We start from the raw sequence: 21760 nt of genomic DNA, 5'->3' as shown, positions 1-21760 counted from the left end.
ATTACAGTATTTAACGTTGTACACAGTTCAATGCTCTGACCTAATTATCACTACTGACGAAATTTTTGAACACTCACACAAAAATTTGCTGACTACACTAAACTACGACGAACAATTAAAACGATGTTCTCTCTACGACTTCTGAATTGCTACTGAATTCGTAAACACTTTGTTGGCCAATCAGAAGAGAATGGAGGCGGAGCTTGTAGGTGTGCTTTGGAATACGTTGTAGATCGGCAAGTGACCCAGCTCCTACTGCCATCTACCGGCAGAATTCCGAAATACTTTGTTGACCAATCGAAAGAGAGGAGGGGGAGCTTGTTTGTTATTGGTCTGTCGTTCTCATTCTTGTTCCATTATGGCTCCCCACTTGTTTCATGGTTCGTCACTTCATCAACTTTATTGTGTCTGTCGTTCTGTCGTGTCTTCCTCTTTCAATCAGCTGCGCCCTTTTAGGATCAAATAAAGACAGAAAATAAATTAAACTCTATTCTATGAATAATTATGATTAAACGAAAATCCCAATTAAATGCCGTAAAATGCTGAATTTCCATCTAGCTGTTTACCCTGTTGTCAATATTTGCTGTAGCAGAAGTCTTCGGGGTGATTTAAAGCATTTAATTGGGATTTTCATTTAAAATAACTATTCATAAATTAGCATTTGAACAAATGCAACATCCAATATAATTCCATCTGTATTCTATGCCTTTTTTTAAATCTTTCAATTTTTCGTTCTTCAGAGGATGTGAAAAATGGAATTGAATGGACATAATACTTCAGTATTGATGTGTAACTTTTTTGCTATTGAATCGTATCCTATTCTATTTTATTTTAGTATTATAACATACATTAGTCTATTCAGCAACTGAAGTTTCTTCAGTAAATTATATTTTTCCACCTTCTTATGTATAACATTGAACTAAAATTCTTCATTTTCAATATCATTAAAACAGATTTTGGCAATTTCCTGTTGATTGTAATTATTGTCAATAAATGAATAGATAAAAATAAATTATTTGCTCAAATTTCCTTACTTATCTGATCAATATCCAAATGTTATTTCATTGAATTCTTAATTGTGGTGGAATTGCTAGTATCTTCTTTTCTAATGACAGGACTCAGGATGAAATAGCTCTGGTAAAGTTGGAAATCATGCTGTTTGCTGTTATCTTAATCGAAAATCCAATGCTTATTAGGATGATATGTAACTTTTCTTTGCTATTGAATCTTATTCTATTCTATTTTATTTTAAAAAATTTACATTTTTTTTATGAAGTTGATCGGGAAAATTTGAAAATAGAATCTTAGTTTGCTTTGTAACTATTAGAATAATTCGCAACTTATCTCTTCAATTCAACAGTATTTTATTTTAAACTAGCCGGTAACTCGTGCTTCCAAGGGTCCAATTGAAATCTTCAAAAACTGAAAACTTGACATACTTAAATTTGAAGGATTATAAATAGGCCTATAACCATCCTTTGTAAATTAAGAATCTATATTATGCAAAATTTCAAGTTAATCAGTCCAGTAGTTCAGACGTGATGATGCGTCATTCGTGAATTTACTATCCCGTACATGTACGGGCTAAGCCAATTCTTTCCATTATTATATTATAGATATATTTATATTTGATTATGAAATTGCTCGTGTAAATTGAAAAAAAATCGACGTTAGATGTTATTGAAATCGAAAGTGATTATATTTATATTTGACTATGAAATTGCTAGTGTAAATTTGAACAAAATCGTCGCTTGCTGACGCTGAAATCGAAAGTGAAACGCTGATTAGAATGATGTGCTTCTAGTGAAAAGTGTAAAGTTTTGAAATATAAATTCAAGAAAAGTGTTGAAATGACTCGGTGGTGGTGCTTCAGTGTATGTCAGCCATCTTCTCCAGAATCCGAAACATTTCCCGTTAAAATATTAGGTAAGTAATATAGTAAAATATGAATATTGTGACATGAAAATATTTGTTAACACATTTCTAAATCAATAGATCGTACGAATTCTTTAGAACGATTGTGTCTATGGTGTTATGTCGGGTGATGTACGAATTTATTTATTTATTTATTTACAATGCAAATGACACTAATGTAATAACATTGAAAGATGAAATAATAAGGTAGTCCTTGTGCTATTTTTCTTCCAAATTTATAAGTGACTAAGTCCAAGATAAGGTTAGAATTTCACGTGTACAATTTTTATTAAATTTAAGTCCAAAATAAACATGAAAACTATAAATTTTGAATTTAGATGGCTTGAATTAATAAATTAACTGGAAATATTCCACTCAATTGCCACTTGTAACGAATAATATAGAGTTATTTAAGAAAATTTGGAACCATTCAAGAAACACAAACTTGTAAACACTAAAGCTCAGCTGACATCAATAGAATTTAAATGAAACATTTCCTATTAAATTATTTGATAAGTAATACAATAAAATATTGAAATGATTATAAATGTACTTCTCAGCTAATACGAAATACAAATTCATTAGAACATAACATAAATCCGTAATAAGGTAATGAATAGAGTCAAGTCAAATAGGCGATATCCAATGAATAAAGCAGTGTAAACATCATCTATTTTAATCAATAGAATCATACAATCAAAAACCTCAATAATGATGCTAATCCGTTAGTGTACTTTTGATGAATTTTATGAATTAGTGTGAAGCTGCCTTTACACCAAAGTTATTAACAAAATGTTAATTACTTAATTCTTTTAGATTCTATTATATTGAACGGAATTTTACAAACACATAATGTTCATCATGTATGATAAGTTAAGTTCAATATAATAGAATCTATTAACAATAATTTTAATTATTAACATTTTGTTAATAACTTTGGTTTGAACGTAGCTCAAGTAATGTACATTTTTCGATCCATAACAAACTGCAATGTAATTTTCATTTGATATATTATCGACTTGCTGATATATCGGTTGAATTTTGTAATATAATAGAACAATGATTTTCACATGATATATCGATATACTGGTAAAAAATCTTGGCTGAATTTTGTAATATCACAGATCAATGACTAATATCATAGACGACTACCTGTATCTTTCCTCTATGGTAATATCATAGATGAAGGATAAGCATAAGTACATGCTATATTGAAATATATCTATATTTCTTGCCTCTGGTAATATCAAGTACAAATCATTGTACTGAATTGAAGAGGTTGTGAAATGTAGAATATAGTGCAATTTTCCTTTCAGTGTTTTATTAATGGTCGCAAAGAGAGCTTGACCCTTTTTCATCCACTTTCATCTCATCTCTCTCTCAATCTTCTTTCATCTCATCCTTTTCCATCTCCTTTCATCTCCAGTTTTGGAGATGATGACTTTGAGTAGCTGGCAACAGGCTGTTTTCACTTGAATTGCCATTTGATGGAACCGTCACTCCCTCTCTCACTTTCTCTCACTCATTCTCTCTTATCCCTCTCCCTCTTCCACCCTCAATACTAACCTTTTGAATCCTCAATCTAAGTGAGCTGAATACCGTTTGGGGTCTGGAATTTCTGAATTTCCCTTCTTGAATATTACAACTTCTTGGACATGATTTTGAAAAGACAGTTTTGGCGTTTAGCCTGTTGTTATACTCCCAATTATTTGTAGAATCTGTGTGGTATAATATGAATGATAAATATAAATAAATAATTTCATTGGTCATCTTCCAATAATACTGTTCTTCTCCAATCTCTGTATTTTTAGATGAATAATTCTCAGTGTAAAGTGTTGGAGAGATTAGAGATTAAGTATAGACAGTCGAATAAATTTATCTATCTATATTATGATTGCTGTAGGGTTTATTAAGGCTTATTCCAGAGCTGTCTCTGGAATTGGATGATCGGTTTCTTTCATGCTTTCCCAGGATCAGAATATTTTTTCATGACATTAATTAATTTGTAAGTATAGATTTGAATGAGATGTATTTTTCTTGGAGTCTGGGATTCTTGCATTATGTTCATGATCTTCAGAACTCAGCACCTTGAATGATTCTCAAAGAATATTTTAACTAAGTTGGCTTCAGTTGCCTAGCATAAATCTACCAGAACAGAACTGATTGTTTCCAGTTTTTGATGGCTAGATTTTAATACAGTTTTGGTTTTCAATGGTACAGTAATGTAGTGTCTCCAACTGTTCAACCTCTAAGGGTGTGTGCACTCAGAGAGCGGTTAGGCGTTCCGAGCTCTGCGGTCCACGTTCTTTCTCTCGACAAAATGGCGGCAGTCAAATGCTAGCTTCCAATTACAAGCTAGTTGGTTTTCTCAATTGATGATGAATTAAAGAAAAACAGGATAATATCAGACATACAGCTAGTATCAGTTGCCTCTGTATCAATTTAATGATATGATAAGCGTCACTGTAACGTACCAATTCAATAATAATTAACTTCGTTAATTTTATATTTAATTTATTCTGTTTCCAAGAACAAGGAACTTGGAACGCCTGAACGCTCTAAGTATGTACAAAACCTACAGTAAACACAAATCAAAATTAGTACCGTGAATTCATAATCTCAACTTCGACCAAAACCGTAGGCCTACTTGATTAAAGACTTTCCAACAAATATTTAATGGCCATAAACGATCCAAGATCAAATATATTTGACCAAATATAAAGGTGCGTACAGACTTTCGCTCTGCTCCGCAACCGAACGTCACTCCAGCAGAGCGATTGGTGATCGACCGGGGAGCAACAGTGGTTCGACCGGGGAACGCGAGAAGATCTAACATCTTCCGTAACGTTCATGATGGGTGCGTGGGCGGAGCGACTGTGGTTCGATGGTGGTACGAGGGCGGTACGAGGGAGGAGCGTGCTCGTTGCGGGTTGGAAGCGCGAATATGTGTACGCAGCTTAATACGATCATGTTTGACTGTGTAATGAGGCTCTCCCTATCACTATTATTTCATTCATTATGTTATGATTGATACTAGCATTGTATTTGGATTTTTCAAAAGCAGATAAATTGAAGAAAATAAGATATAATCATACATTTATCGCACCTTCTCTAGTATTCATTTTATATTTCTAATATCATTGTAAATAATTGGTCTCATTGTTCATAATGGAGCCAGTGAATGCTCAATCTGAATTCAAAATCATTGTTGGAACCCATCTCACAACTGTTTCTCGAAATTAGACTGAGAGTTTTCCGTTGAAATCAGCTAGATTAAAGTTTATTCCCGCTCGGAGACTCTCGCACTCTGCCTTATTGGACGACTGAATACTGCTGGTCTGCTAATAACTATAACAGTAAATCCCAGGAAAATTAAAGCGCAGGGTGGATTGTTTAATATCCTAACGAGTTCCTCTATTCTAATCACTCTTCTCCAACTTTTCTTTCGCTTCATTAGTTTTTCACTGCCATTCGTGTCAACAAAAATCTGATTACAGAAATTACCAATTCCCACTGTTGGGTAGCTGGAAAAAAGTTGATTTCCAATATCGGGGAAATGTGCTCTGTTTCTAAATCTGAAAATGTGATTAAATTCAAGTTCAGGTTCATTCCTTGAGACGGAAATCGCAGGCCTGTACTCTTGTATTTGCAGTTTCTAATGGACTTTAGAAGATTAGGGCAAGTCACATGCAGCTTTTTTATTGAAAATTAAATAATTCAACATTTCGAAAAATATAAAAATTGAATACATAAGTAATCATTCAAGGGCCAAGCCACATGGAGCGTTTTTCAGAAGAGTCAGCAGGGCAGGAAGCTAGCTTTCCAATTGGCTGATTATTAGGTGATTCCCGAACGCCAACCCAATCAGCTGATAATCAACCAATTGGAGAGCCTCCTACCCTGTTTCCCAAACACCAACCCAATCACCTGATAATCAGCCAATCGGAGAGCTTACTGCCCTGCCGATGCGTCTGAAAAACGCTTCATGTGGCTTGGCCCGTGAATTATTACTTATGTTTGATTCGATTATTGAATTTTTCGAAATTTTGAATAATTCAATTTCTATTGAATGAAAAAGACTAAGAAATTGTCAAAAAAACCACAGATTTTTTTGACAATTTCTTAGTCTTTTTCATTCAATATGAATCATTACCACAATATCAACTTCTCAACTACACAAAAAAAATTAATTTCTGTAAATTTACCATTTTCCCGATTATTATTGTTTTGAAACCCAGCTGCTCGTTGTATTAATTTGTAATTTTGTTCTAAAATCACACAGATAATTAGAATCCATTTCTTCTCTTTAAAATACATTACGGAGATACATAAGTTGCATTACGGAGATGCATTACGAAAATACATCTGCTATTATTAAAATAGCTGCTATTATTAGCAACTAAACTTTTACAAATAGATGAAATAAAACCTTGGAAATAAACTACATATATCAAGCTTGAACTCAGTTTATGTTTGAATTCTCAAATTTTCACAATCAGTATTACCTGTATCAGTATATGAACCAGTATTATCCACCACAGATTCAAGACATATTTGTTTATTTAGTAGAGGGGTTTTACGTAACAAAATCAGTGCACAGTCCAAGTAGTGTTTGGGACCAATACTGTACTTTTGTGTGGGAACATTCATTGTGAGAAAAACTTATGAAAGACTCGTAGGATTTGGTCTGCTGCAGACTAATTATTATTGACACCGACAACCAAGTCTTGTGCGTTATTGAACTTTCATGTAAGTGACAACTTTCCTCCTACTGGATATTATTGTTTGTCAACAGAGTTCTTTGATTACAGAAATTACCAATTCCCACTGTTGGGTAGCTGGAAAAAAGTTGATTTCCAATATCGGGGAAATGTGCTCTGTTTCTAAATCTGAAAATGTGATTAAATTCAAGTTCAGGTTCATTCCTTGAGACGGAAATCGCAGGCCTGTACTCTTGTATTTGCAGTTTCTAATGGACTTTAGAAGATTAGGGCAAGTCACATGCAGCTTTTTTATTGAAAATTAAATAATTCAACATTTCGAAAAATATAAAAATTGAATACATAAGTAATCATTCAAGGGCCAAGCCACATGGAGCGTTTTTTCAGAAGAGTCAGCAGGGCAGGAAGCTAGCTCTCCAATTGACTCATTATTAGGTGATTTCCGAACGCCAACCCAATCAGCTGATAATCAACCAATTGGAGAGCCTCCTACCCTGTTTCCCAAACACCAACCCAATCACCTGATAATCAGCCAATCGGAGAGCTTACTGCCCTGCCGATGCGTCTGAAAAACGCTTCATGTGGCTTGGCCCGTGAATTATTACTTATGTTTGATTCGATTATTGAATTTTTCGAAATTTTGAATAATTCAATTTCTATTGAATGAAAAAGACTAAGAAATTGTCAAAAAAACCACAGATTTTTTTGACAATTTCTTAGTCTTTTTCATTCAATATGAATCATTACCACAATATCAACTTCTCAACTACACAAAAAAAATTAATTTCTGTAAATTTACCATTTTCCCGATTATTATTGTTTTGAAACCCAGCTGCTCGTTGTATTAATTTGTAATTTTGTTCTAAAATCACACAGATAATTAGAATCCATTTCTTCTCTTTAAAATACATTACGGAGATACATAAGTTGCATTACGGAGATGCATTACGAAAATACATCTGCTATTATTAAAATAGCTGCTATTATTAGCAACTAAACTTTTACAAATAGATGAAATAAAAACCTTGGAAATAAACTACATATATCAAGCTTGAACTCAGTTTATGTTTGAATTCTCAAATTTTCACAATCAGTATTACCTGTATCAGTATATGAACCAGTATTATCCACCACAGATTCAAGACATATTTGTTCATTTAGTAGAGGGGTTTTACGTAACAAAATCAGTGCACAGTCCAAGTAGTGTTTGGGACCAATACTGTACTTTTGTGTGGGAACATTCATTGTGAGAAAAACTTATGAAAGACTCGTAGGATTTGGTCTGCTGCAGACTAATTATTATTGACACCGACAACCAAGTCTTGTTCGTTATTGAACTTTCATGTAAGTGACATCTTTCATGTAAGTGACAACTTTCCTCCTACTGGATATTATTGTTTGTCAACAGAGTTCTTTCTTACAGAACTTTTTAGAAGTATATATCGTGATATTCTATCACAATACTAAGGACTATTGTATGTTTTGTTCAGAAGATTGGATCTGAATATTAACAAAACATTTTATTCAGAGAAAACTTCTATAATTGTATTCTGTGATTTTATTATTTATCAAAATTTGGGAACAGAATAGTTTTGGGCTATGCCTGTTGTTTTATCCCGATCATATTCATATGATTTGTAATTGTATCAAAAAATAAATAAATAAAAATATGAATGAAATCGATTCAACCTAATCTAATATGGCAGGTATATTTTTGACTAGCAGGTAACCCGTGCTCCGCAAGTGACTATTTTAAAACTTTACAAACTTGAAACTTGACGTAATGAAATCTTGGTGAATTGAAAATAGGCCAAATTAATCAGTTGAGTAGTTGAGACGTAATGATGCATCAAACATAATTTTCCTATCCTATACGTGTATACGTCAGTTCTTTCCTTTGTTATAGTATAGATAAATCATTTGAGTGTATTAACTCATAAATTATCGATTAATCAATGATAATCATACAGAAATTCATCGTGTGATATAATACACTGATGTGATTTACTTTAAACTGTCATCATTATTAAAAGGGAAGCATTCATGTGTCTTTAAGGCTGTGCAAAAGCTAAAAATAAACTTTCTACTCGTGATATTTTACAAAGTTTTTTGATTTGTATATCATCAAGCTATCAAAATGAAAAAAATTTCTTTTCTGATCATCACTTTTTGAGATATGAGCGCCTAAAGATAAAATTTTTGGGACAGCACATCTCAAATTTGGTAAGAGATAAATCCATGAGATTTGGGGATGGATTCTTCTTAGTATTGATGATATAGTAAAACAAAAATTTTCTGGAAATAACAATTTTTATGATAGTTATTCAATTTACTAAAAATAACTTATTTATTTTAATATTTGATATTTTTCTAAGTTTTCCAATTGTTATATCATCAAGCTATCAAAATGAAAAAGTTTTCTCAGGAAAACATTTTTTCCGATCATTACTTTTTGAGATATAACCGTCTGAAGTTTGAATTTTTGGAACAGAACATTTCAAATTCGATACGATATAAATCCATGAAATTTAGAGGGTGGATTCTTCATGCTATTGTTGATCTAGTAAAACAAAAATTTTTGGAAAAGTTGTTCAATTTACCAAAAATAACTAAACTTAAAGTTATTTTTGGTTATTTTAAGTAAATTGAATAACTATCTTAAAAATTGATATTTTCAGAAAATTTTTGTTTTACTAGATCAACAATACCATGAAGAATCCATCCTCTGAATGTCATGGATTTATATCTTACCGAATTTGAAATGTTCTGTCCCAAAAATTCAAACTTCAGGCGCTCATATCTCAAAAAGTAATGATCAGAAAAAAATGTTTTCCTGAGAAAACTTTTTCATTTTGATAGCTTGATGATATACAAATCGAAAAACTTTGAAAAATATCACGAGTAGAAAGTTTATTTTTAGCCTTTGCACAGACATAAGGGATCTCACTGAAAGTTGGAAGCAAATCTAACTGCAGAAAGGTTGTAGGGAGAGAAATAAAATGCAGTATAATTTTTATAACTCTTTGATTATTAATCAAATATTAACAATAGATGAAAGGTTGAAAGTTATTAAAAGAATGAAATTTTAATGTGTGGCATCAGTAGTAATAAAAATTGAAGATAATTGAAATTGAAATTGCTTTATTGTCTCTTCAAAATAGATACTAATAGATACTACTAAAGTAGATAATAATACAGAGAGGACAGAAAAATGTATACACTGATATTGATAGTTACCGTAAACAGGACAAAATAACACACAGACATAAATATTGTTATTGCATTTCGATGTGTTGTCAAAAGGTGGTGTGGCATGAGTAGCATGCAAGGAAGCAGTAGCTTATGGTTTATAACTTATAACTACTAATGTATAGCTTATACTTCTACTACTTTATAGTTTATAACTACTAAGCAGTAGCTTAGCTTGAGCGACTCCTTCGAGCGATGTAGCATACTAATACACAAGCTATGAACAGTTCATGCCGAAAAATATTTTCTCTTTTTTTTATCTGATCACAGTTTGAACTGTGGTCGAGTTACGTTGTTTAGCTCAAAGTGCATTCACTGCCCGAGATACGGAACGATGTTGGACTCCGTATCAGTGGCGTTGGGTATTATGTAGCGTCAACGATGCTACATCGGTCTGAATTGGACAGATTGTTCAAAATTGGGAGATATGTCTTTCAAAATAGACTCAACCTACTTGATATTTGGACGATTTGATACAAAATTTAGAAATAGACAAAGTTTTGGGCAATAGCCTGTTTTTTTCTTACTTTTATATTGTTTGCTCTATCCAATAAATGAAAGTTATCCAGAGGCCGTCTGAAACGGACTGCCTGTTATTTACTAAATTATTCACTGTCAAAGAGTGTATACATTTTTGGACCATTCTGTATGTGCAATATCGATATTGAATAGAATTTAAGTGAAGATCACAGCTTCATTTAAATATTATTCAATATCAAGAATGCACATATTCTCCTTGTGAAGAAATGGCGAATGTTTTTCATTTTTTGTTAGTGGGCTGAGGAACCCCGTCTATTATGATGACATCAACCCCTCCAATGGTGTCGTGGGTGCCGTCTGTATCGTGAATGCTGGTCGTGTCACTTGCTGTCAAGAGCATGTAAAGCACCATCGCCATAAACAATACATGCATCTGAAAACAATCCAAGATAATAATTATCATTATATTTTAGTGAAAGTGTCATTTTCATCAATTCCAATAATAAATAAGATCAACTTTGAAAATTATGATATACTCTAGTTTAGAAGGATTATCATGTCATGTCAACAAATCAGATTATGTTGATCAAGTCGATTAAATTGTCTAGCTAGATAAAATTTCTCGCTGATTGATTATGATTACACAGCTGGAAATGATTCTGTCTCTCTCCCACACAGGCACACGCATCTTCTGTTATCGAGAGACGACGAAATTATTATCTGTTTTTCCAAGGATGAAATATCCTTTTCATGTCCTTCAGCGAGTTTTCCCAGGAATGAGACCTAGTGCAATCGAATTTTTATATCATAAACCTACTATGTTCCAAATTTCGTGAAAATCGTTAAAGCCGTTATCGAGATCCGTTGAACATAAATAACCAGATAATCAGGTACAAAAATCTGGTGTGGTGCACTCACACAACTTTCCTTGCTGTTATGAAAATTGTTTATGTAACGCTAGTGTTCCCGCGCATCTCAAGTCTACTATTCAAAGATTTGAGTGAGCTGGTGACAGGGCAATAACTCTGGAGACACACAAGGTCTGCTATCTCTTCATTGTGAATCATTTAATAGAATCAACAGTTGCCAACAGTTTGCAATTGGATAATCACATTTTCTCGAATTTCGAGCTTATTTTTAATTTTAGGTGAAAACGTTACTGAACATTAATTGTAGAGATTCTCATGCTCAATCTTTTCCACTCGAAAGTTTTTGTTTAAATTGTATCTGAAGCCTGATAATTGAGAATCTGAAATCAAACTTTGCATAGATGGGGCGGTGCTCCTGAAATTTTTACAGATATGGGACTTGTGGCAGTTGATAGAGCTTATCGATAACTATTTTAGGTATAACTTCGATCAAAATCGTTGGAGCTGTTTTCGAAAAAATCGCGAAAAACGCTTTTTTTGACAACATTTTCACAATTTCAGCCGCCATTTTGAATCGCATTTGATCGAAATTGTTCGTATCGGATCCTTATATTGTAAGGACCTTACGTTCCAAATTTTAAGTCATTCCGTTAATTGGGAGATGAGATATCATGTACACAGAAGCACATACACTCATACACACAAACACACATACAGACCCAAAAACCAAAAAATCCCCAAATACCCACAAAACCCAAAAATACCCAAAAACCACTTTTTTGGACTCAGGGGACCTTGAAACGTATAGAAATTTAGAAATTGGGCTACTTTAATTTTTTTCGGAAAGCAATACTTTCCTTACCTATAGTAATAGGGCATAGATGGTATAATGGTATAGATATATACAGAAATTGCTATCATAAAAACTACGACTAGTCCCCGTTTTGAAAGCCAATTTTCTTACTCCAGCTGTTTAAAGTCTAGAACTTAGCTGAACCGGCCCCCTAAAATATTTGTTAAAACAATAGTTTCAATTCGCTTTAAAAGTTATATTACAAAGCAAGAAGTGCTTCGCACAGTTGAATAAAACTTAGTTCTTTTAAATTGAAAAATTGAATTTCAGAGTGAACTCAAATCACACATACCTTCATCATGATTACTCATAGAAGTCGGCAAGTCAATTTGTGTGGAACATCAAGATTGACAAAATGCTGATGAATTCCAATATTATATAGTCCCACCGCTCACAGACCACATTCAGAAACTTGAAAAATGTATTTATTCAGCTGCAGTCATTTAATACATGCGCGGTATCATTTTAATTGAAGCTTATTGTGACGAAATGTCATCGATCAAAGCAGACAAATAACTTTCAGTATCAATTTATCGATTATGTTCTTGCTAAAAGTACTAAACTTCTGAAAAAATAGTGACGGTTACAAAGATTGTAATTAGGTATCTTTCCCAAGTCTCGCTAATATATAGCCTACAGAATTCAACTGTTCATTATATTCAAAGTATTAAATTTATATTGATGATTTTTTGTAATTGTGCCTAAATCCTAAAATTTATATTCAATTTTTTATTGAAGATTCGTTGTAACAATGCCTAAATCCTTGATTGTGTAATAATAATTTATAGGAATATATAACAAAATAACATTTGAAATGGTAGATTATATAGGAATCTATTCATGGTTTGTCTTTGATACAACGGCTGGATTTTTGATTTCTAGAAATCTTCTGATTTCTCGTGGACACTGATTTGAGGCAACGCTCTAAATAATCAAAACAGCAGAGAATCAGTCGAAGATATTGATAACGATTGTATCTGCTATATGTTTCTCACAAAAATCATTCTGAAGAATCTAGCATCAATTCCAGTAATTCCAGAGCGTCAGAGAGTATTGAGATGGACAAGAAGGTTGACAACATGTAATAGAACCTTGGAAGAAAGAAAACTTAGGAATGATTCTATGTGTTACCTCACTCTCAATGTCCTGAGTGGAGAACTTAGACCCCCTTTTATGAGGACCCCCCTGCTGGACCATTGCTCAATTATTGCCTGGTGGAGCCGAAGCAACAGCTGAAGCCCTAGAAATTGAAGAAAAGCGACGCTGCTGGTACACTAAAAACCCCCTAACAATAATCCGGAGTCAAATTCTCTGCCTCTCTCATGTATGCTCAATGTAAGCCAGCGACTGGACTATGGGAGAAGATGTTGATGGAGCCAGCGGGGAGAGGCCAATGCTTGTCGGAATGTCCCAAGATGGCGGGGCTTTCCTTGCCGCTCAACCAATTTCAAAATGTGGCACTTTCTGCTATCTAGCCGTTGTATCTAAAAAATAACAATTTTAATGAATAATTATTATTTTCATCACTGTCATATGAAGTATTACAATATTTTTTATATTTTTCCTGATCGATTTTATTTGACATTGAGAATGGCATAATTTGTCTAAATATGCTGTATCTTTTATTGCTTTGTTTCCTGTCAAACATCCCACTTCTGAAAGCTCTGATAGTTTACAGTCATAGGCGCAATCCAATATTCTCCAAGCTTTGCTGGCACGCTTGTTATTTTACGATGATTCCTAGTTAGAGGCAACCCATCTCCAAAAATGATGGTTTTTAACCTGTACTGTCTTAATATATCTCATAATAATCCTCATTTATAAGCTCCAAGAAAATATGAAGAAAACATGAATAAGGCTTCACCAGTGAGTATAGAATGTAACATGTAACTCTCTGGGTTGAACTCTGAATATTATTGCTGATGGTGCATTCTAGCTGTAGGTCATCATAACTTATTAGAATATTCATCACCTGTTGCGCATGGTTTGTGGGATAAAGCGTGTAACTATCGATCCCATATTTTCTATGTCGATTATTTATTCATACAATAATTCCATCATTAAAATATTTTAATATTTTTTAATATTTACTTATCCTGAAAGGAAGAAGAAGATATTTTTTATGTATCTTCTCTTCGTCATGCGCCCCCCCTGTACTGGTTTTTTATCAAGAAAATTTTTAAGAATATCATAATTGGTTTACTGTTTGTTTAAATGTTGATTCATCATTTAAAAATATAGAATAATCACCAGGCTTTTGTTTTTTGTAGAAAACCACTTAGTTTAAAAGTGATTTTATGAAGCAAGCAGCGCTTTGCGCTACACGAGTTGTTTTTCAAACAGTGTTTACCAAGTGTGCTTCGAACTGCATTTGAAATTTTATCGTTTGTTTAAACCTCATAAATCATCAAGGTGATCTCTCTCAGCTATGACACTCAAAATGATTTCAACTCAGAATTTTATACTTGAAATATTGTAGACTATAATGAGATAAGTACCTGTACCTGTAGTAAGTACCTGTCAGTACTTCTTAAATGCGTCGTTAGTCCTAACCATTCAACCAAAGCTGGCCGTGGCAAATTAATCTCACCATAAACGCTGTAGAAAAATTGCAATCGATAATTTTATTTGTATTTCGCTGGTTTTATTCATTAGTTTGAATTCTTCTTCTAAAAATTGTCATCTTTTCAAAGTTGATCATGTATTGCACAAAATATCTGAACGAAAGCAAACAAATGCATGTATTTTCAAGAATAAATGAAAAAGTTGATGAAATTTACCAACATAATGACTAAATATCGGGGCACCATTTTTGTTATTGATAAACAGAACAAAATTATTTAAAATGGTTGTGTTTATATTTCACAGCAGCTGGCTTTACGTCATCATATTAATTTCTGGGATGCGATATTTTGATTTTTCACATACTCACTCTCTCACTCACTTTTTTACTATCCACAGACGACAAAAGTCACAGCTGTTTCAGACAAGGATGAATTATCCTTTTAATGTCGTTCAGCGAGTTTTCGCAAGGAAGAGACCTAGTGCAATCAAATTTTTATATCATAAACCTACTATGATCCAAATTTCGTGAAAATCGTTAGAGCCGTTTTCGAGATCTGTTGAACATAAATAACCAAATATATAAATACAGAAATTGCTTGCTTAATATAATAGGATAAAAACTCTCATTGACTCTGAAAGAACTCATCTTATTCTTTTATTCTAAAGTTACTTCTCCCCTGCAGTTACTCATAATTGGAAATGCAGTTATCTATATTTCACTTATAGTGGAATAGTTAACTACTACGTATTTGGTTAGTGTATGACAATAACCAATAGTAATGATGAACTTGATATTCGATTACTGGCCCACTGTAGCATTGTTGAGGCGGACAAACAATTGTGCAGTAATTTTTATCTGGCCGTACGCAGCGAGCGACATTTGTAAGCAACTAAATGCTCCATTATTCAGGAGAGCTCGAGCACGCTGAGGAGATGACAATGGAGCTCCAAACAAAGGGTCTGCGTCGGAAATATCAACAGGCTTGACGGCATCACAAGCAAAGTTTGAATGAGAGAGTTCGAACTCCGCATCAAGATAACTCTGTGCTCGAAACCTTCCCACACACACAAACAAATAAATAATCGAACGGCACACATGAATGGGTCGGCCTCACCTAGTTTATCAGCTTGACACACACTGGCAAATCTTCACAATAATTAAGCATCGTTCAATTGCTCGATTAGGTTGCTTTTGAGAATAGTTTGGAAAACTTCATCATAGTCCAGGCAATGAATGCTCAAAAAAGATGTAGATAACATAAAATTTACAACAATTTTTTACTTCTAATCCTTTTTATCCAAAATCGTTCACCGGAAAAAATTATCTCATGTTCCATTTTGTTCCATTAAAATTGTCTGGAATGTGAGTATTGATCTTGGGTCGTCTACTTGCACGTGGAATTATTATTTATTCATTTATTGTATAAAACACTATAATCATAATACAATATATGACATTGGAGGAAAAACTAGGCTGAACCTGTACTATTTCTCTCCATAAATATTGATAGAATGTTGTTGTCCAAAAGTTAAGGTTATGTAATCACACACTGCTTCGTCACTTGATTTTCGGTCCAGGAATAATGATTAGAAAATTTTGAAGGTTGATTTTATGCTCTAAATGTCTATCACAATAAGGGTATGTAATCACACACTGCTTCGTCACTTGATTTTTGGACCAGGAATAATGATTTGAAAATTTTGAAGGTTGATTTTATGCTCTAAATCTCTATCACAATAAATTAAAAACTTGAGAAGTGCTCTATTTTTTTCTAATTTCTATTACAGCAATTAGATCAGAAATTATGGGAATTTGAAAGATAACGGGTTTTTTATTTATTTATTCCATTGTCATTACAGATCATAATTATAATAAATATAATATGATTAGGAGAAGACAACAGGCATAGCCCAAAACTGTCTTCTCCCCAAATTTTTACAAATACAAGTGTCAAAAAGAATAAGGTTAAGATTTCACTTTCACTTCAAAAAGTCCAATTTCCACTTCAAAACTAAAGACTAAACTAAAAATTTTGAATTTTGATATTTAAAAACTGATTAAAAAGAAAAATATTTCACTCAAATCTCTACAGATTGGAAATTTTTGAGTAATTTTGCAAAATTTTGAGCCAGAAAAAACACAACACTTCACTATTAGCACAGCTAATTGAACAACATGACCCGTTCATACAAAAGCCTATTAAATTTTAATCATGTTGTGTTTTGTTTGTTTTTTTCTAAAAATACGGCTTCTTTGATTGGTTCTCCTGACATACAATCACTGTTAAAATTTAACAGGCTTTTGTGCAACCGGACCTTATGGTACGGTTATTCTTGTATGTTTGTTTGATTGTGTATTGATTGAATAGATTAATAACATATTATTAGTAACATATTGAATCATTGTGATCAATGGTCTAGTAAACCATATGTAAAACTAGCAGGTAACCCGTGCTCCGCAAGGGTCCATTTTGAAATTTGACTGAGTGGAATATTGTAGAGATTGAAGTTGGCATAGAACCATCCTCAGTTATTCAAGAAACTGTATGCAAAATTTAAAGTTGAATTCAGTCCAGTAGTTTAGACGTGATGATGCGTCAAAGATAATTTTCATATCCAGTTCTATCCTTTATTCGTATATTATAGATAAATTCTTGATACTAACATATCATAACTTGATACTAACATAATCTTAATCTATATATATAAAAGCGAAATGGCACTCACTCACTGACTCACTCACTCACTCGCAGAATTAAAAATCTACCGGACCAAAAACGTTCAAATTTGGTAGGTATGTTCAGTTGGCCCTTTAGAGGCGCACTAAGAAATCTTTTGGCAATATTTTAACTCTAAGGGTGGTTGTTAAGGGTTTAAAGTTCGTCTTTTAGCATGTATATTCTTCTTCTCCCAATCTCTTAATTATAATTGAAATTTCCATATCATATATCATATGTTACTATAGAGCTAAAATCTAGATTTAACTGGCAACTAAATTAATAATTTTGTCAGGTTGGAATTAAGTTGAGTTGACTTTGTTAGGTTGGCACCAAGTTGAAGATTTAAATGCATTTATCGCGGAAAAATTGATTGGGCCCTGCTACTTCAATCCTGGAAATATTATATTACTAGCCGTCAGGCTCGCTTCGCTCGCCATATCCGTTTAGCCAGACGTTTAGTCTGGACCCCCGACTGGATTGTCATGATAAAAATGCTCAAATGAAAAATGCAGGCGAGCGAAGCGAGCCTGCTGATCCCATTCTTGGACGATCCAGTCGGGGGTCCAGGGGGGCGGAGCCCCCTGGCTAGACGGATATGGCGAGCGAAGCGAGCCTGACGGCCAGTAGAGTGATATAACTCAAATCTTGTTCAGCAACCTTCCTCAACTTGATGTCAACCTGACAAAATTGGACTGGCTATTAATTTACTTAGGTACCAATTTTAACTATCTGTTTCAAAGAGGTAGTCTCTCTAGATCAATGTACCTAGAATACGTATTCTAGGTACCTTGTTCTAGATTATAGTTCTATATTAACATAGTTATGTATTCATGTCCCATGAATTTAATTTCAACATTAATTCTGGAAAATCTAGAAGCAAAATTGAAATTCGGGCTTCGAGGTGCAAGAGATTGATATTTTTAGAATCAATGTGCAAAATTTGAAGATCTTAATCATTCCCGTTTTTCCGGTATGCAATCCACAAGTTGGCATGTTTTGATGCGAACAAACACAACCCTACTCTCTCTTATTATACAGAAGAAAATTAACAATTATTGAGTTTATCATAATGCATAAGTTATATTATTTCATAAACTTCGTTTTAAGTGGTTCCATAAAGTAAACTTTTAACCCCATTCTCTAACACTGTTTATTTTCAATTTGGTTGTCCCAACAGAGTGGAAAGAGTTCTCTCTCCTCTCCCTCTCATTATTTCTCTCTCTCTAGTCAGCAGGCCTTTTCTTGTAACTGGAGAGAAACATTTGCCCCAAGTGAGTAGGTTACTGTGTTTTCCGTTTTTACATCGTGTTCTCGGTCACTCAGACTTGGACTCTCTCAACTCGTTCTCTCTCTCTGACTCCTCTTAGCTGCACTATAAATACAGGGATACAGGGTGTGGCAGCGAAAGAAGGGGGTTAAATTAACTTAGACTCTACAGAAGCTATCATCAGCCTTATGTGTGTGTGCGTTTACACACAAACCTTGTTTTTGTCACGTGCGTTTTCGTCCACCCTAGATCTACTTAGCATTATGCTCCTCATCTATAATACGTTATAACGGTCATAGTACACTTCTCTTGTTTATTATCATTTCGGTCTATTATTAATGATAGTAGCTAGTCGATTCCTATTTCATTTTTCATTTATCTCATGTAAAAACAAAAATACATTTTATTGTCTAATGTCAATGGTATAAAACTTTTGGGAGTCCGATATTTTATTAGTGGACTCATTAATGTGGTAAATCCATCACCACAAAGACAACGTCAAGTTTATAAAACTAGAAATTGCCCATAAAATATTACCACCACAGGAATCATAAGTCGAAAGTAAAATATAGTCCAATAAAGAGTTGAAATTTCAAAGTCCAAAAACATATTAAGCCTGACCTTACATTAACATTCAAAAATCGTTTTCGGATTAGATTTCATTTCATTCACTAGAGTCGAATTATTAATAACTAGCAGATAACCCATGCTCCGCCAGGGTCCAATTAAAAAATAGATTATCCATGATGGAAATCTCAAAAACTTTGGTCATCATAGAAAAATCCAAGATGGCGGCCAAAAATTTTTTTTTTTTTCGATGACGCTCCAGCCGTGGAATATGGACTTACAGCCTCCAACTAGATGTCATTTTGAAGCTTTAGAAATATTCCACAACACTGTGCCAATAATACTAGTGTATGTCTACTACGAATACATTTACTGGAAAGTGAAATATTGTCCCCGAAAAATGTATGTTTTAAGTTTTTGAAGTTTAATAAATCATGAAAAGAGTGGTCGAAATAAGACGATTCTCTCGAACATCATAGTTTGGTTAATTCTAAACACTTTGGTGATAAAACCAATCCAATGCGATATCTCTCACAGTAACTGAATAGCAAGAGATATAAAAATTTCTTTAAATCATGACTGCCATCGAATATTTTCGTTGTTTCTATCATCAATATTCCTATTCGGATTGTTGTAACGAAGAGATTGAGATCATTTGCAAGTCTCTATCTCGAAGTAGTCATGAAAAAATCGATTTTATAGTTCTAGCTTGTTATCTCATGCGTATGGAAAAACGCACCAGAAATCATGCAGGGGTCTCTTTGGATGGCGCTGTAGAACTCATTTTTTGACGTACAGCGCATTAAGATATATCGTTGCAAATTTGAAAAACGCTCTAAATTTCATAGATATAAAATCTCTCTGTATCTCTTGCACAAAAAAAGTTATAATGGAATGAAATTTGAAAAAATTAGAAAAAGTTTTTTTGGGGGGGTTTTTGAAGGTTATAACTAAAAAATAGGCGTTTTGGAGGAAAATTTTATGAAACAAAAATTGTAGAGATAGGTTTTTAAAATATTTTCGTCTAGAAAAACGGTTGAATATCTTGAACGGTTATTGAAATACATGCGATATAGTAAAACTCTGAAAATTTTGGCGGCCATCTCGTTTCCGAGGCGTTTGCCTGTGATTTCGACTTATCATCATCACGATCCTTATTATGCTAGACCTAACGAAGAAATTGAGACATCTTCCACGGCTGTTACCCAAAAATGACCACGGAATGAGATTTCGCCCAGACTAATCCCCTACATGTATAAGCCGATTCTTTACTTGATTATAGATGAATTTCAAATGACGGTCAGGCGGTCTCAATAGACTAACTACCAAAACTTCACTAGCCATTACTATTTAACCAAGTAACAACATCACAATAATTAGCCACAAAGTTGGCTTAATCGATATTGCTGTAATTGTCGGAATGGACAACAATATCTCCAGTCTGTGGGGACCTATAATCCTTCCTCACAATCTGTCAGCATTCCTTGTAAATAACATCAATGCTACCCATTCAAGCAATACTGTCAGATTGAATTGAAACTCACAATAGCTATTGGTGGGTATTGGTGTGCTGAGACCTGAAGAAGGGTTCGCTTAACCACCAATATTCAAGTGCGAGGTATCCAATGTAAGCTAACCATTGTAACCACATATATATGGCTATGTTCAGGCTGTTTTATGTAGTTCAATGTTTTGAATCCCCAGTAGAACTCTGCGGTGCGGTGAATGTTTTGTGTTACTATGCTAATTTGCTACTATTCCCAATTACTAATCACTATGCTACTATAATCACGGATTGTGTTAAAAAGGGAAAAATCGATTCCATTAATATTGACGATTTTTCTTATTCCGATAAATATCCTATACTATAAAACTAGCAATTTCTGTTTATATGTTTAGATGTTGTATTAGCCAAAAACGGCTCTAACGATTCTCACGAAATTCAGAACATAGTAGGTTTCTATATATATAAAAGCGAAACGGCACTCACTCACTGACTGACTGACTAACTCACTCACTCACTCGCAGAACTAAAAATCTACCGCACCAAAAACGTTCAAATTTGGTAGGTATGTTCAGTTGGCCCTTTAGAGGCGCACTAAGAAATCTTTTGGCAATATTTTAACTCTAATGGTGGTTTTAAGGGTTTAAAAATCGTCTTTTAGCATGTATATTCTTCTTATTCTCGTATTTATAATTGAAAAATGTCCATAGCATATGTTAATATAGAACTATAATCTAGAGAGAGTACCTCTCCGAAACAGTTGTTAACTGGTAACTAAATTAATAATTTTGTCAGGTTGGTATTAAGTTGAGTTGACTTTGTTAGGTTGGCACCAAGTTGAAGATTGAAATGCATTTATCGCGGAAAAATTGATTGGGCACTGCTAATTCAATCAGAGCTATTCCTGGGAATATCATATTACTAGCCGTCAGGCTCGCTTCGCTTGCCATATCCGTTTAGCCAGACGTTCAGTCTGGACCCCCGACTGGATCGTCCAAACATATGATAAAAATGCCCAAATGAAAAATGCAGGCGAGCGAAGCGAGCCTGA

At 33.6% G+C, this 21760-nt stretch overlaps 1 protein-coding gene and 1 long non-coding RNA gene across 5 annotated transcripts in view; one reads left to right on the top strand and one right to left on the bottom strand.

The window, feature by feature from the left end:
* The window catches only part of LOC111054970 (liprin-beta-2), a 192933-nt gene that overhangs the window by 64567 nt on the left and 106606 nt on the right, over window positions 1-21760 (top strand). The window contains exon 1 of one of the 4 annotated variants that reach the window (XM_039424867.1): window positions 1794-1926. The exons of the other annotated variants lie outside the window; for them this stretch is intronic. Coding sequence (XP_039280801.1) covers window positions 1851-1926 — 76 coding nt within the window. The 5' untranslated portion in view covers window positions 1794-1850. Of the gene's footprint in view, window positions 1-1793; window positions 1927-21760 lie in introns of those variants that run through there. 4 annotated transcript variants of the gene reach the window in all.
* On the bottom strand, window positions 9760-12471 carry LOC120350609. The gene is made up of 2 exons (XR_005570938.1): window positions 12379-12471; window positions 9760-10797 (listed from the first exon to the last, which is right to left on the bottom strand). It is a non-coding gene; the product is annotated as an uncharacterized LOC120350609 (long non-coding RNA).

The sequence above is a fragment of the Nilaparvata lugens genome, chromosome 3 (assembly GCF_014356525.2).
Source record: "Nilaparvata lugens isolate BPH chromosome 3, ASM1435652v1, whole genome shotgun sequence".
Lineage (NCBI taxonomy): Eukaryota > Metazoa > Arthropoda > Insecta > Hemiptera > Delphacidae > Nilaparvata > Nilaparvata lugens.
Note: the sequence above shows the minus strand (reverse complement) of the source record. Positions and strands in the feature narration are given on the sequence as shown.